The following is a 16,368-nucleotide window of genomic DNA, read 5'->3' on the forward strand; positions in this document are numbered from 1 at the left end:
TTGCTTTATGGTCTGGTATATGTTCAGTTTCAGTAAATGTTTCATGTATGCTTGAAATGAATGTGTATTCTGTAGTTATTAGGCACTGAGTTCTAAATATATCCATTAGATAATGTTTGTTAATTGTATTATTCAATTTTCTACCTCTCTTTGGATTATTTTGACTACTCAATTACACAATTTTCACATATTTGCCTTAAAGTTTATTTTGGCTTATATGAATATAGTTATAGGTATTTTGCTTTTGTTAGTATTTGCATTATTTATCTTTTTTCCACTGTTTCCTGCCAATCTATCTTTTTCTTTGTGTTTTAGGCACATCTTTCATGAATGAGATAATTTTTGACATTTAAAAAGAATAGTTTGATAGAACTAAAGGTTAAGCAGAACATTTAGTCCATTTTCTTTCTTGAGTATTGATATATGTAGATTTTAAGTATTTAATATATAATTATTGATACATTTAGTTTATTTCTACCATCTTATTTTGTACTTTACATTTGCCCCAACTTTTGTCTTAGTCTCTCTCTCTTTTTTTTTTTTCCCTCTTATGGATTTAGTCCATTTTTACTTCTGCTTTGGAATCCTTATTTGTATTTTAGTGGTTAGCCTAGAAATTTTAGCATAATGAACTTATCAAAGCCTAAGCCTTCTTTTAAACCAAACAAAGACTTTAGAACCCTTCAATACTAATCAACCCTGTCCTGACTTATACAGTATTCTTGTCATGTATTTTCTTTCTTAATCCCCCAAGAGGTTACTTTTATTGTTTTTATAGTCAGTGTTTGCTTAGATCTATCCTGCATACTTACTCATTTCTATGCTCTTTAATGCTTGTCCCAACTCTGATCTTCTGTTGACATAAAGTGTATTCTTGAGAATTTCTTTTAGGAGAGAACCTCCTGCTAATAAATTCTCAAAAACTTTGGAAAAACAACTTCATCTGTTATTATTCTTGAACATTTTGCTATGTGCAGAAATTTAAGGTGACAGTTTTCTTTTAGCACCTTGAAGGTATTCCACTGTGTCCTGCTGCTATTTCCATTACTGTATAGTCAGTTCCTAGTCCAATTGTGGAGTGAAGGTCATCAGTCTTATCTCCCTGGCTACTTTTAAGATTTCTTCTTCCATGTTATCACTATAGGTGTGGATTGAAAAATATATTACTTGGAATTCATTGAGATTCTTGAATCTGTAGAATGTCATTTTTTACCATGACATGGTATTTGCTTGGCCATGTATTTCTTCCAGCTTTGCCTCTGACTCATTTTCCCTCTCATGTTAGATCTTCAGTGTCAGATATTTTCATTCTCGTCTCTATGTGTTTTAACACGTCTCTCATTTCTTCTCTTTCCCTATCTCTTGGGGATATATTCTCATAGTTCCTCCATTTTTTTTTTCACAGTACACTGCTTCTTTCTCTAGCAATATCTAATATGCAGTTTTTAATTTTTAATTTCTACAAGGTCTTTGATTCTTTTTCAAATCTGCCTAATTTTATGCCTTTTTAAAAATTTTTTGAAATCTATCAAGTATTTGAGTGTGCTATTTCTAATACCTCCAACATCTGAAGTTTTTGAAGATCTTAGATTATTTCTGTTAGTTCTGATTGTGTCTTATTTATTGTGATTTTAATGATTTTTCACTGTGAGATGATCATTTTGTTTGGAACTTTATTTGTAGAAATTCTTTGGGTCCTGAGATGAAGGCTAGTTCCTCCATAAAGGACTTGTAGTGTTCTAATGTAGGAACATATTAAACTAAATTTCCAGTTTGATTTTTTTTCAAGTCACTCAAGTATTATGAATTTAGGATGCAAATATGTGTGAAAGTCAGTCTTTGGTCTTAAAGTTTCAGCAGAAAAAATTTTTCTTTCCACTTATAGGTAGATAATTTTTCCTTACAGGCACTCTTGAAGGAGGCACTGATTTCCAATTCTCCTCTATACCAGGAGAGTAGTCTTTTGAAGGCCCAGGCATTTTTTTTAAGTTTATTTATCTATTTTGAAAGAGACAGTGCGAGTGGCAGGGAGGGGGTGGTGGTGGGGGGAGGGGGGGCAGCAGAAAGAGAGAGAGGGAGAGAGAGAGAATCCTAAGCAGGCTCCATGCTGCCAATGCAGAGCCTGAGGCGGGGCTCAAACTCACAAAACCACAAGGTCATGACCAGAGCCAAAACCAAGAGTCAGATGCTTAACTGACTGACCCGTTCAGGCACCCTTGGAGGCCCAGTTTTAAGAGGTGGTCTCCCATTAAACTTCTTACCTGGGCTATGTCTTCTCTAACTCAAGCTCTCAGAGGCTAGAAACCAATGATCAATGATCAGAAAAAGTCTTCAAGGCAAAAGCTGGCTACAGTAATACCTTTATTCTATCTGTATTTTTTCTCTTCATCTTTGGCCTAAATAGTTCTTATTTTCTTGCCAGTACATCTTTTATGGATGTATTTAAAATTATTAAAATGTTTTATACAGAATCTGTAGTTGTTTGTAGCAGGGAAGTTGGTCCTGGCACCCAGTTTACTATGTTGAAGAAGTGAAAGTTAAATAGTTTCATAGGTAGATAAAGTAACTGCTATAATTTTTTCCCTTTTGAATTTCAAAATTAATTTATGCCTACTGTATCAAGTGAAACCGCACTACAAAATTTATAAAGGCAGAGGTAATAATTTTGTCCATGAAGTATTCTAATCTCACCCCTACAGGAGTAACCAATTGGTAACATTTGGTGTCATCATTTCACCCATATATATATATATATATATAAATTAATATAAAATATAAATATAAATTAATTTATTAATAAATTATATTAATATATATAAATTAATATATGCAGTAGATGGGTAGTTATTTGTTTTACATGAAAAGGAATCATAGTATATAAATATGCAACTCATTTTCTTAAGAATTGATCTTGTACATCACCTGAAGTCAGTAGATAGGGATATAGCTTTGCCTATTTTTTCAAATGTATTTTTATAAACAAAGACAATATAATTTTATATAGAATGTCTTTGTATATGCTCTATTTTTATAGTTTATTGTTTTTGTTTTGGTTTGGTTTGATTTTTTTTTTTTTTTGCTCATTTCATTCTTTTTCTCTCTTTTCCCCTCTTCCTCCCAGCCTGATACATACACATCAGGCGCCAAGAATGAGCACAGTGGTTTGATTTCTTACATTTCAAGCGGTTTCTTGTATGCATTATAATAAACTGGTCATTAGTAGCAGACTGAAGTGGAACTTGGAATACCTGCTTCATCACTCTTTGGCTGTGTGATCTTGCAAAAATCATATAAACTCTTCAGTCATAGGTCATTGGTATAAAATGGAAATCATAATTTTTTAATAATCCCTACCTCAAAGGCTTATCATGAGGATTATGAGCATTAATACATACTAAGTGTTTTAGTTTGTGAAACTTTCACTACACATGTCTAGTCACTGAAAATACAAAACCATGGCCTCTGACCTGAGGAACTTTCAGCATCGTGGAGAGTCAGACACATAGATGGATATTTTTGTATAAGATGGCAGGGGCTCTGATGGTATGTGTGGTGTCCTGTAGTATCTCACAGTATAGGCACTTGGTCTGGCTGGTTGGCATGTAGAAAAGTTCTGACTTCTGGAGCTAACACTTGAGTTGGGTGTTATAGGATGAGTTGGAGTTAGCACTGGCATTCTGTGAATATTAGCGATTATTCTCAATATCAATACATTTGTTTCTTTTACTTTTTTTGTTTAATACAATCTATTTTGGCTATAGTTTAATACAATAGTTTCTTTTCCTTTTAGGGCAGCTGATTTACCAAGTTCAGTCACCTGATGAAGGGGCTTTGGTGACTGCTGCAAGAAATTTGGGGTTCATTTTTAAGTCTCGAACCTCAGAGACAATAACAATAGAAGAATTGGGAACACTGGTTACTTACCAACTTCTTGCCTTCTTGGACTTCAACAATATCAGAAAAAGGATGTCTGTCATAGGTATGACTGGTAGCTGAGATTATGTTTGATCTTTTGATAGTACTCATCACATTGATGCTTCTTAAGCATTATTTCATTCCTAGTTACATACTGAGAATTGTGGTATTTTTGTAACTTGATAAACTTTCATTTTCAACTTAGCCTCAACAGTGCACTAGTAAGTATAACTAATGGGTAGCAAGTGCTTATTGAATCCAGCACTATTGTAGATTGTCTACATGAATTAACTGATTTAATTATTTCAGCAACCCTGTAAGGTAGGTACTATTATTTTAACGCCCATTTTAAAGATAACAAAACTCAGACACACAGAACTAATAGATCCTCAATTACTACTCATTGTGTTTTCTAGAGATGTTTCCCAGGCTTTTACCACTACTTGCCTGTATTATTGCAATATCTTTAAAACTATTTCCCCTTAAAATAATGCTCTGTGCTGATACCAAGGTATTCTTTCCAAAATATTGACCTGATTTTGCCATCACCTACATAAAAAACCTTGGTAGCTTTCTAGAATTTAGAGGGTAACATTCTTGCATGGCATTCAAGATTATTTGCAATCTGATTTCAGTCTGTTTATCTTCTACTTCCTCAAACTTCCCCAGCCTTACTAGATCTTGCATTCCAGGCATGCGTTGTACGCTTTCACCCTTTGTGTGTGCTGTTTCCCCTACCTAAGACTCTTTTTCCCTAATTCTTTTCTTGGAAACTTCTACTCACCTGGAAATGTCCAATTTAAATGCCACCTGTTGTTTTAATTCTTCTACTCTCCAAATAACTGCATTCTCCTCTGTTCTTCAGAGCACCTTGTTCATAACACCAGTGTGATACCAGCACCATGATACTCATGACCTTCCCAGTTGTTAGAGTATGTGCTAGAGGGCAGTGCTGTGTTTTAGCCATCTTACCCAGCCCAAGGCCCAGCATAGAGCTTGGCACATAGTAGGTTTTCTATAAATGTTTGTTAAGTAAAATTTAAGCCAATACTTGGTAACTTGTGAATATTCTGGTCATATTAAATCAATTTCTACTGTGGAAAACGTGTGTGTACATGGTTGGGTTTTTGGCCTCTAACTACTGGAAAGTAGCTGTGGTAGAATGCTCTCAGCAGGTAAAAACCAAACATCATCTGGGGATGTTTATGTTTATTTTTTTGACAACAGGCTGTAGGCAGTCATCGTCAGTGCTGCTGATGAGCACATACGCTGCTCTAGGCGTTGGCCTAACCATATATCAGTAGACGCTCTCTTCTACTTACAGCTTCAGGGGAGGTGTTACTAATGTTGGGTTGGCCTAGAACTGGCTTCTCTTTGCTATGAGGGTGTTGACAAAAATGTAAAATTGCTACACAGGGAAATTTTTGGCTTTTCCCCAGCATCAGTCACCACTATGGGCTGTGGAGAAATCACAGCCTAACCACAAACTTCAGATGTTTGACTTAATGGATCCCATATGAAGCAAGGTAATGTTCCACCACCGAATGCATGGAGGCTTATGGGCTTTATTTAGGTTCTGTTTAGTTTTTAATCAGAAGGAATTTGAAAGAGGGGCTCCACTAGGGTGGAAAAGTCTCTGATAACAAGGCAAAGAATAAAACAGTGCTAGTCTCATGATTGTCACATGGCTTGGTCTGTGGGGACAACACCCTGATGTGAAGACTCAGATATTTGCTGCTGCTGCTGCTGCTTTCTCTTCTCCTTCTCCTCCTCCTCCTCTTTCTCCTTCTCCTCCTTTTCCCCCTCTTCCCCCTCTTCCTCTTTCTTCCTCTTCCTCCTCTGCTTCCTCTTCCTCTTCTTCTGTTTCCTCTTTCTCCTCCTTCCTTTTTTTGGAGGAGGGGTGCTATCATTCATTGAATCATGAATGTATAGTTTCAATACTAGTCCTACTTTCATTCTGGGGCAAGAGCCCTGGTTTAATTCAGTTACTTAGATAAAAATAGATTTCTATATAGAATTTTGTCAGAGGATATAGAATCTACGGATAAACATATAAATCTTATTGTACAATTTTGGAAGGACCAATTCTAATAAAAACACAGAGATAAAATTCAAAGATATTAATAGAGGCCAGTGGCACATAAACATTAAAGAAAAATAAATTAGTCGAGCTCCTTGAAAAGCCCTTGCAAGATCTTTAGTAAGACCTATTCAACTGTAAACTTTTTAGAGATGATCAAAGTATAAATCACACTGCCGTATGACAGGCATTTTTCTATATGTATATATGAATAGGCATCCAACTGAGATATGGCAAAGTAGAATTATTCATCATCATTCACAGAGTTGCTATTACATTTACTCTTATAGCATAAACCTGGAAACCATTTGTGACTTTTTTCTTTTTCTTTTTATGTCACAAAGGCATAGCTGCTTTCAATGAATTTTGCATAACTATAATTCAACTCAATTAAGCAAATATTTAGTAAGTGCCTACCATGTCCCAGGGACTTGAAGCTAAGGGAGAATGTGAAACTGAAATGTGTTCTGTGTGATTGCACCCAGGAGAAGATGGTGAAGCAGGGTACGAAATAGGCTGAAAAAGGAAAGGTCTTGATGATTCCTGTTTATGCCATGTTTAAGAGTCCATACTTGATCCAAAGGCAGAGGGAAGCTATTGCAGGGTTGTATGCAGTTGTGTGAAGATAATTCCAGATAGATTACAGAGGAGTTTGAAGAAAAGCGGGATTGCAATAAGTGGAACATTTAGGTTAATGTGATAATATAAGCAAGAGATAAGGTGATGAAGAGAAATCCATGGCTGCAATTGGATGTATGGGTGGTAGAAGAGAAGGAGTTTGAATGATGGCTGGATATCTGGTTTGGGAGACTTAGTGAAGGGTGAAACTGGTTATTGGGGCAGAGACATAGGAGAGATACCTAGTTGTTGGAGGAAGATAATGTGTGCAGTCTGAATTTAGTGTGGCTGAGCATTTCCAAAAGGAGGTATCTAGCTGGTGGTTGGATATACATATTCAAAGGGAGTGCTGGAGATGGATTTGGGCAGGATATACACATTTAAAATCAATCATCCTGTCAATGTACCCTGAAGCCTTAGAAATGATTGTGACTGCATGAAGAGTGGGAGGGAATTAGATCCTGGGAAAGTCTTTGAGGCACAACAATGTATAAAGGACCGGTAAGAGGAGAAGAATCTACAACTAAAAATCTATGACTTTTGTCCAGACTCTGCCCACATGTTATCTCAACCATTTAAAACTGTTGTGTTCTTTAAATAGATTTTAAAAAGGCTAACTTCTGAAATGAGTGAGATATGATTAGCCTTGGGATTTCCTAGCAGAGATGACTAGGAGCCTTGAATGAAGAGAAAAAAACTTGTTGATCTGCAAAAGGAAAGGTTTAGTGAGTAAAATTAAGCAGGATTCCATGAAATTGGATTCACACAAATTCTAAGGGGTTAATGCTTGATTAAGAAACATGAAGGAAATGTAAACTGTTTACTGAACGAGGAGAATATAGCTTGGAAAGGACCTTAGGAGTTAGATTGTTTAAATGTCTCCTTTTCACGTGTAGAAACTGAGACAAAGAGATGGTAAGGTATTTGAACAAATCATAATTGGTTTGTGATTTCCTAGACCGGTGGTTCTCCATGTGTGGTCTGGGGAACCCTAAGAAACTTTGGGAGGTTTTCAGAGGATGCACAAGGACAAAAACATTTTCATAATAATACTAATGGTATTTGTCTTTTTTATTCTTTTTCTCATGAGTATACTGTGGAGTTTTACAAAAGCTGCATGATGTGTGATATCACAACAGATTGAACTACAGAAGCGGATATGGGAATCTAACCGTTTTTTAAACCAGACCTGTAATCATGTAAAACAATGCCATTCCCAAAACTAATTTTTTTTGTTATGGAAAATATAATTATTTTTCATAGAAATGTTACCTATGTTAATGTCATATGCTTATTATCATAATTATTATAATAGTCATATTATTATAGTAATATAATTAGTGTTTTAAGACCATTGCTGTAATAAAATTTCTTAACTTTAATTTCTAATATGGTAAATATTATTAGATCTAACCCGCTTAAAAAGGCCTAGCATTCTCACAAAGTTTTAAGAGTGCATAGGGGTTCTGAGACCAAAAAGCTTGAGAACTGATGTCCTAGCCTAGACTATAAAAAACAGTCATAGGGAAGTCATACTGGTAAAAGTAGAAGGCACATAATTTGCCTTTATAGTTCTGGTGATGGAAGGGAGAAAACATGGGAGAAATTATTAAATTGGATTGCCGTAGAAGAAAAGCAAGAAAGGCTTCCGTAGAATTAAATGTTTTTCCCCCACTTGAACAATTAGATAAATTATATATGCTTTCCACCACCCTCCAACTCTTTCCACAATGGGGGCAATTAGAGCCAGGGCACAAGAAAAACTGCATGAGTTCTGGCATCTAGGAGAGCTGACCGACAGTCTTAGGAGAGAAGACGAGTCCTCCTTAAGTCAACACAAAAGAGTTCCCAAGGTGCATTATACATATTCAAACCGAGGAGGAAACTAGACTAGATTAAATCTTAGCTAAGAGTAGTAAAAGGTTAGAAGGGAAATTGATTCACTGTACTTTGTTATTTATATTTCTTTAAATCAAGTTCTAAATTTTATATTCTATTAATAGTCAATATTCATGTTCATCTGTTTTGAGGCATTCTGTTTTTAGAGAAAAGGTGTAATCGAATGGAAAGCATGCAGTAGTCTTTGACTTGATGAAACTTGTGATGGTCAGTGTTCAGACTGTGGAACTGTGATCCAGAAAGTTGTTTCAAACTGTAGGTGGTTACTTGGAAGAAATATATTGTCATGTCATGTCATTCATTCAACAAGTAATTAAGTATATAGTATGTGCCAAGCTGTAAAACCATGGCTACAAATGTAGGCCAAGTATTCTGTGGTTTCAAAAAAGATTTTTCTGAAGCAACATGAGGCACAGCCAGGGGAAGGCTTAAGGACTGGAGATGAGGGGATCCTCATCAGGGCTGTCATTCTCAAACCTGGAGGGGGGGACAGATTAAAAATATAGCCATAACTAATACAGACTTCCAGTTAAAAGAAGGTAGAAAATAATTTTGAAAGCCCCCTGTGAGGCATGCTTGCAGCCTGGATTGTGACCCCAAAATCAACCACCAAGAATGAAAGAAAGGGCATTCCCAAGGAGTAAAGAGGATAAAGAAAAACATCAGCAAAGACTGAGAACTAATGCATAAACCATGGCTTTGAATGACTAGAATTCCATGTGGATATCATTTGGTATAATGCTAAAAGCTGATTCCTATGGTAGGTCTTGAGTTTTTGCAACAGGAGACAGGCAAGCAAAGCTCTCAATTCTGTTCAATCCAGAAGGCTTAATTTGAATTTATCAACTCTTCAAAACAGTAGGTAAGAAAAATATTAAGGTTGTATACATCAGAATAAAAACACTTGTTTCTGAGTTTGGGAAATCAAAGGATTCCAGTAGATGGAATATTTCTAAGTTAATAGAACAGGAATAAAGCCAATTGACTTAGATAGTGACCTTCTAATTAAAGACACTGAGTATTTTACTACTAGCTAAAACGTTATGCCCATTTCCAAATTTCCTGGCTGGAGTCCTAGGAAAGTCTAGTTTTGACGGATTTCATTGATTATCTACTATGCAAAATTTTTCTTTTCAGTTAGAAACCCAGAAGGACAGATAAAGCTTTATTCCAAAGGAGCAGACACTATTCTGTTTGAAAAACTTCATCCATCCAATGAAGACCTTCTGACTTTGACGACAGACCATCTCAGTGTAAGTGCCTCTGTCTCAAGGTTAGCACAATGGCCCTTTGGGCATTTCCTGTGATTAGGTCTTATTTTAAAAATATAAGCTAAATGATGTGACTTTTGAAATAGAAAGCACAGGAAAATGTGCCAGTGAATGTCTGGAAACTGGCACATGGACCCCTGTCCTGCTGAAAGTCTGATCAGTCTTACCATAGACAGGTTAACACACAGCAGCTGTGAAGTAGCTGCTGCATGTAGCCTCCTGAACTCTGGCCAGGGAAAGCCTCAGGACACACCTGCTCTAACTCCCCTGCAGTTTGAGGCTTTTTCCCTGGAGACTGGACGGGTTCTGGGAAGAGGAGCAGGACAGTTGCTTTCCCTTGGGTTCTAATGTGTCTGACACCAAAGGAATCCTTTATGATTACCTCTAGCGAATAGTTTAGGATTGTGTTTAGATGCTTGAGGGGAAAATCGTAGCCAGCTTTCTCCTCCAGGGGTCCTTCTGATCAGGTCATAAATTATATTGAGTCACCTATGTTCTCTAGGTTGAAGCTACCAAATGCATACATTCTGAGACTATGCATAGTATCTTTATAAAAGATTTCTGAAGGGAGCAGGAGTAATCTTTGGCGCATATATATATATATATATGCAAAAGAGTAAGAGTCTGATTTAATGTGAACATTAACCTGGTTTAAACCTGAGATTCAGGTGTCTTTCTGATATTTGTTTGAGGTTCCATTTAACCGAATATGAACTTTAAGGGCAGTCAAAACTCTCATATCCTCTCCTTTAAAAAATTATTGAGGATTCATGTTCTTTGTCAAGCCCTATATTTAATACAGAACATTCCCTGGATCTTTAAAAAACAAACAAACAAACAAAGCAAAACAAAAAATTACTTTGCCTGACTTTAAGTTTAAAGAATGATGGTTTAGTAATATTGGTTACAAACATAGCTATTGTTTTTGTCTTTCGAATAGAGCATTCTTGATTTTCTTTTAATCTCTTCCAGAAGGCCGACATGGTCTTTTTAATTTTTTTTTTTCTGAAAACAACATTGGAATCATAAGTATCTGATTTTTGCCATTGCTCAAACACCACAGGCCTTGGATTTCATACATTCTCCTTTCATACTGAAGTATAGGAAGCCTAATTTGGTCTTTTTACATTTCTATGCACAAGAGTTTTTTTCCAGGTAGCATCGATTTGACTTGCTCTTTGCTTCATTTACTTTATTTGTTTTGGCTTTAAATTCTGAGGTTTTCGGTTTATATTTAATAATTGATTTTGAATTGTTTAATGGTAGGAAACGACCTTGCTCAAATGCTCATTTAGGATTAAACTTGTGATTCATGCACTAATTAAATAACTTAAATCATCTGTCCCCTTTTGTAATGCCGTCTTAGAGTTAATTCACTGTTGTGCAGAACAGAGAGGAGAGCCCTGGTAATGCTCAGTGCGGTTGCAAGTTAAAGGCAAAGAAGCGTTTCTGTGAATTAAGAGGACAAAAGATTGTTACAAGGAAGTAACTAGATTTTCAGATCAGTAGGGGACCCAGTGGTGGTCTTGCAAAATGTGACTGCAATGTCCAGAGTGCTACCAATTGCCTACAAGATAAATTTGGATAATTTTTTTCTCATGGTCTCTGTGGGCGAAACCACATCATTGTCATATGCACTGAATTTTCTTTTCATTTACCTAATTAGGGTGTGTCATGGCTTAACTTGTGCCTGATCACAGACCTACGTCTTTTCTATAAGCCAGAACACAGCAGAGAAGATATGCTCGGTGGCACTGTCCAAAGGAGCAGAAATGCTATAAAAACACTTGCAGTGTGGAGGCCTATAAAATGACCACTGGAGGCCTAGACAAAGTGGGAGGTTTCCAGCATTTCCACAAAGCAATCTACATATGTTTCTAGCTATTGTGACTATGTGAGACACGTAAGCAACTACCAGTCTCCTGTTTTTATTTATTTATTTTTCCTATTAGAAGGATAAAACATCAGAGGTATCACTTGAGATTATCAGTTTACTGAGACACTAAACGAAAAGTATGGTTCTTCAATTCATTGACCAATTATTACACACTAACTCCATAGAAATCAGCATCTCAAAAATAATGATTTTTAAAAATAACATGACTTGATGGTGTTTTTACAATTTCTAAGAATTTTCATTAATAAAATACAACTTTCATATAGCAGAAAATGAGAAAATTTATAGACGATCTGGAATGATGAGTAAAAGTTAAAAGTTAGCCTCCACTTCTAGTCCTACTTCCCAGAAGTAAACATTTGTATTAACTTTTGGTCTTACTCTCCCATTTTCCCCTAGAGGTTATTATTACAGCCTAATAAGCTTTGACTTCTGTTGCCTGACCAGCATTTATTTATTCATCTGTACTTTTTCTTATGGAAGACTTCAAGCATAAACAGAAGTAGAACTCAGTTAATTTTAGACACAGCTGTATTGTTAAGGGGAACATGACAAGAGTATTGAGATGTCATGCTGCCATATTTTGAGAGAGCTCCTACTTTTGATTTGAGACCTATGGTTCCTCTGAGAAGCCTTTCCTCTCCACCAGAAGTCGAGTGCCATGAGCCATGAAACAGGCTAGGTCTCTTATTGCCAAGAGTGCTTCTTCATGTAGGGGATAGGTTGGAACCAATATATGTTGCTTCAAATGGATATCTCAAGTAATGGGTGTGGTTGATCACTTCTCAGCTAGGACACTTAAACAGGTATTTAAGCTGTCTTTAGGGAGAAGGCTAGCTCCCCTGAGTGTTTTAACCACATAGAAGTAAAATATAAAATACAAACATTCTATCCCATTTCCAAGGAGATTAAAAAGTTGGAGGTCAGCGTGGCCAAATAATACTCTTGGGACAAAATTAATTTAAGTGAAAAACTTCTTACCCATTATTGTTGTTGTTCTTGTTGTTATTGCCATGATTATTATTCTGTGATGGTTCCTAAATTTGTTTCTGCTCCGGCAGGAATTTGCAGGTGAAGGTCTTCGAACTTTGGCCATCGCATACAGAGATCTGGATGACAAGTACTTTAAAGAATGGCATAAGATGCTTGAAGATGCAAATGCTCTTATAGATGAGAGAGATGAACGGGTAGCTGGGCTATATGAAGAAATTGAAAGGGATTTGATGGTATGCATTTAGAAGCATGATGGTTTGTGTTTACAGAAGGGATAGTATATGTTTAGAGATCTAGCATGGGAGTAATTCATTGCTAAATCATCTTGCACACAGCTGATGTCCCCCTTTCAAACACTGAGTCATACTATATATATTGGCTTCAAGTTTTCCATGTATGGCCCTAGATAGCCTAGAGGATTAATTCTATTAGCAGTAGGTTATACAATTGTCCCCTCAAAGTAGAAGATAGTAGCATCTTTATTCTTTGTCAGCCTCTGGTATGTACTTGATAATATGTTGGGGTTTTTTCTCCCTGCTTTATGATCTACCTTTTTAGAGCAGGAAAACTTGCCATGAAGAGTGGCTATAGCTCTAAACCATCCTAGGCCATGAGGTTCTGATGATACCTGTGCTTCCCAGAGTATGAGCTTTAGAAACTGCTCCTCCCTGAGGCCCCAGTTGGCCATTATGCTCATCTATCATGAGTTACTAAGGAGCATGTTATGTTCATCTCTGGGTAAAATATTCTACAAGAATCTTCACTTTTTAGTTTATGGCATCTGTTGGTTTGTTAATTTAGGACAATGACTCTACTTTTTGGTGATCCTTACTATGAGATTAGGGCTCTCCTTTGGACCTTTCCATGTTGATATAAGTGGGGAAGCATCTGGGGAGTTCTTCAGTTCTTAGAAGCCCAAATGGCTTGTGATGGTTTACGCTAATATGTTATCTGAGCAGATTAGATCTCTCATGTGAATTCTAACTTCCAGGATCCCTGCCATTAATTGGTGTGCCTCCTTTTGAGGTCCTTCCCAACCCATTTCTGCACATAATAAGATGCTTACTGTGTCAGTGCATCATAACTTCCATTTTCAGTTCATGTACCCTGACCTCTAAACTCTGTGATTAAAAGCCATACATATTGTGGATGTTGTTTGCCTGCATTAACATATGGTATTCTCTATTTTTAATAAAGCTACTAGGTGCTACTGCTGTAGAAGATAAGTTACAAGAGGGTGTTATTGAAACGGTTACAAATTTATCGCTAGCCAATATTAAGATCTGGGTCCTAACAGGAGACAAACAAGGTAATTTGAAAATGGATGATGATGAAGATGTCTTGAAAAGAGGGGGGATTAATTTCTTTTTTTCAATGTTTATTTTTGAGACAGAATGAGAGTGTGAGTGCACAGGGGAGGGACAGAGAGAAAGAGAGAGAGAGAGAGAGAGAGAGGATCCAAAGTGATCTCTGAGCTGACAGCAGAGAGCCCGGATCTCACGAACCGGGAGATCACGACTTGAGCCAAAGTCGGATGCTTAACCAACTGAGCCATCCAGGCGCCCTGGACGGTGAAAGGGAGGGTGGGGGAGGGCAATAATTTCTATGGTAAAATTTAAACCAGAAAGCCTAATGAATTAGATATTTTCCCAGTCCTTCAAATAGTAAGGAGTAGAAATACAAAAAGGAAAGCTAATACATTACAAAAATTTATTATTTAAAAACAAAAGAAAACAAACTAACAAATTATCTTCTGTAGTATACCCTGGGGTCATTTGAGTTTCAGTGCAATTGCTTCTTAAATATAATAGTTTGACCTGTAGGCAACAATGGCATTAAATAATGTTTAGCTATTGTTTCACATGGGTACTTCCTCCCCCAGTTAGGACAGAGAGTGGCACAGCACTGGAGCAGCACATTGGATACCTCAGGGCTACTTGGTTAGTTTCTTGATGTTTGGGAGGTTTGGGGAGATTTGGGGAAGCAGCTGTTTGTCAACTCGTGTGGAAATATTTTGACATTTTAACAATCAACACAGGTGTACCAGTGCAAGCTGGCTAAATTCCAGGACTGCCCACGTAGTGGTACAATGAGAGCAGACCCACTTTCAGACATGACAAAACACCAAGTCAGCAGAGAAAGAGTCATTATGTTCAGAGTACTCTGTTTCCTAAGAATGAAAAGGGATCAATACGTTTTAGATCTATTGCTAGCAGTAATGGTTAAAACAAAAGTCATTTTATGCTTGGTCATCTGTAAATCAGAAATATTTAGTTACTTGGCACACATATGTTTTCAAGATTTTCTCTACTTGTTACATATTTTTTAGGACATTGGAGGATTTGTAGATAGGATAAATCAGTTCTCTATATGTTCACCCAAATCACTGATTATAAAAAATAAACATTAGAGAGTTGAGCTCTGTGGTGTGTTAATAGAGACTTCTTAGAGTTTGGTGTTGATCAGTAGGTACATTCATAACTATTCACTTATTTATGAATATCCACAGGTTTACTCTCATTGAGCTTTCATTTCTATGGCTTATACAAAGAATATGCTAAGATTTTATTGATTGCCTTGAGACTTAAGAAAAATCTAATTGTTCTACAGAATTAACTAGAGCTGGGGCGCCTGGGTGGCTCAGTCAGTTAAGCATCTGACTTTGGTTCAGGTCATGATCTCACTGCTTGTGAGTTCGTGCCCTGCATTGGGCTCTGTGCTGACAGCTCAGAGCCTGGACCCTGCTTCTGGTTCTGTGTCTCCCTCTCTCTGCCCCTTCCCCACTTGTACTCTGTCTCTGTCTGTCTCAAAAATAAATAAACGTAAAAAAAAAGAAAAGAACTAGAGCCAAATGACTCAATAGAATTAGAAACAAATGACCCTATCGAAGATGGAAGGGTTACCTAATTATCCTAGGGTCCAGTTCTGCGGAAGGAGAGGAAGGACTGCTCAACATTATGTAGTTCTCCAGTTACCTAGTAGCAGCATTCCTGGGTGGTCTTTGAGGTGATCTCACATTCCAAAATTTTATTTACTTAATGGGGAAATGGCAATATTGCGTGTGGGAGAACTATAAAGCTATCATAAGAGCATTTTTGCTGTTCAAATGAACATTTTGTGAGTTTTTTTCAATGTGTCTACCCCATCAGATTGAATAATTGCTAAATTAAGTATGTCAGCTCTTTCAGAGGCAGTATTTGGGACTTTAGGGAAAAAAATATTTCACTGTATCACAGGATCTTAGGGTATTTTCTTAGGTACTAATTTTGGGAATCAAGAAGTTTTTTCAAAAACTAGATGAGAAGGCTGAGAATTTATAGATGTTGCTACTTCTCCATGGATTTAGCAAGTGGTGAATTTGGTCACGGAACCTGGGTCTTTGAATTTAGCTCCGGGTTTCTTGTGTTTTATTACTCATTGTGGTCTCTCTGACAATAAGGGCAATGCCTCAAAACTGTTATGGAAAAGTACTTATGTTATTAATTAATATTCTAACTGAACATTATTTTGTATTAGAAACTGCCATCAACATTGGCTATGCCTGCAACATGCTGACTGATGATATGAATGATGTGTTCATTATATCAGGGAACACGGCAGTGGAAGTCAGAGAAGAACTCAGGTAAGTGTTGAAGGAAGGAGGAAAGGAAGACAGGGAGTGAGGGAGGGGGAAAGGGAAGGTCAGATAGTTGAGA

At 36.8% G+C, this 16,368-nt stretch overlaps 1 protein-coding gene across 1 annotated transcript in view; it reads left to right on the forward strand.

Annotated features, from left to right (window-relative positions):
• Positions 1 to 16,368, forward strand: part of ATP8B4 (ATPase phospholipid transporting 8B4 (putative)) — a 240,012-nt gene that overhangs the window by 163,097 nt on the left and 60,547 nt on the right. The window contains exons 14-18 of the mRNA XM_030318217.1: positions 3,791 to 3,979; positions 9,650 to 9,765; positions 12,742 to 12,906; positions 13,871 to 13,982; positions 16,190 to 16,295. Of these exons, the coding sequence (XP_030174077.1) occupies positions 3,791 to 3,979; positions 9,650 to 9,765; positions 12,742 to 12,906; positions 13,871 to 13,982; positions 16,190 to 16,295 (688 nt within the window). The remainder of the gene's footprint in view (positions 1 to 3,790; positions 3,980 to 9,649; positions 9,766 to 12,741; positions 12,907 to 13,870; positions 13,983 to 16,189; positions 16,296 to 16,368) is intronic.

Source organism: Lynx canadensis, chromosome B3 (genome assembly GCF_007474595.2).
Source record: "Lynx canadensis isolate LIC74 chromosome B3, mLynCan4.pri.v2, whole genome shotgun sequence".
Classification (NCBI taxonomy): Eukaryota; Metazoa; Chordata; class Mammalia; order Carnivora; family Felidae; genus Lynx; species Lynx canadensis.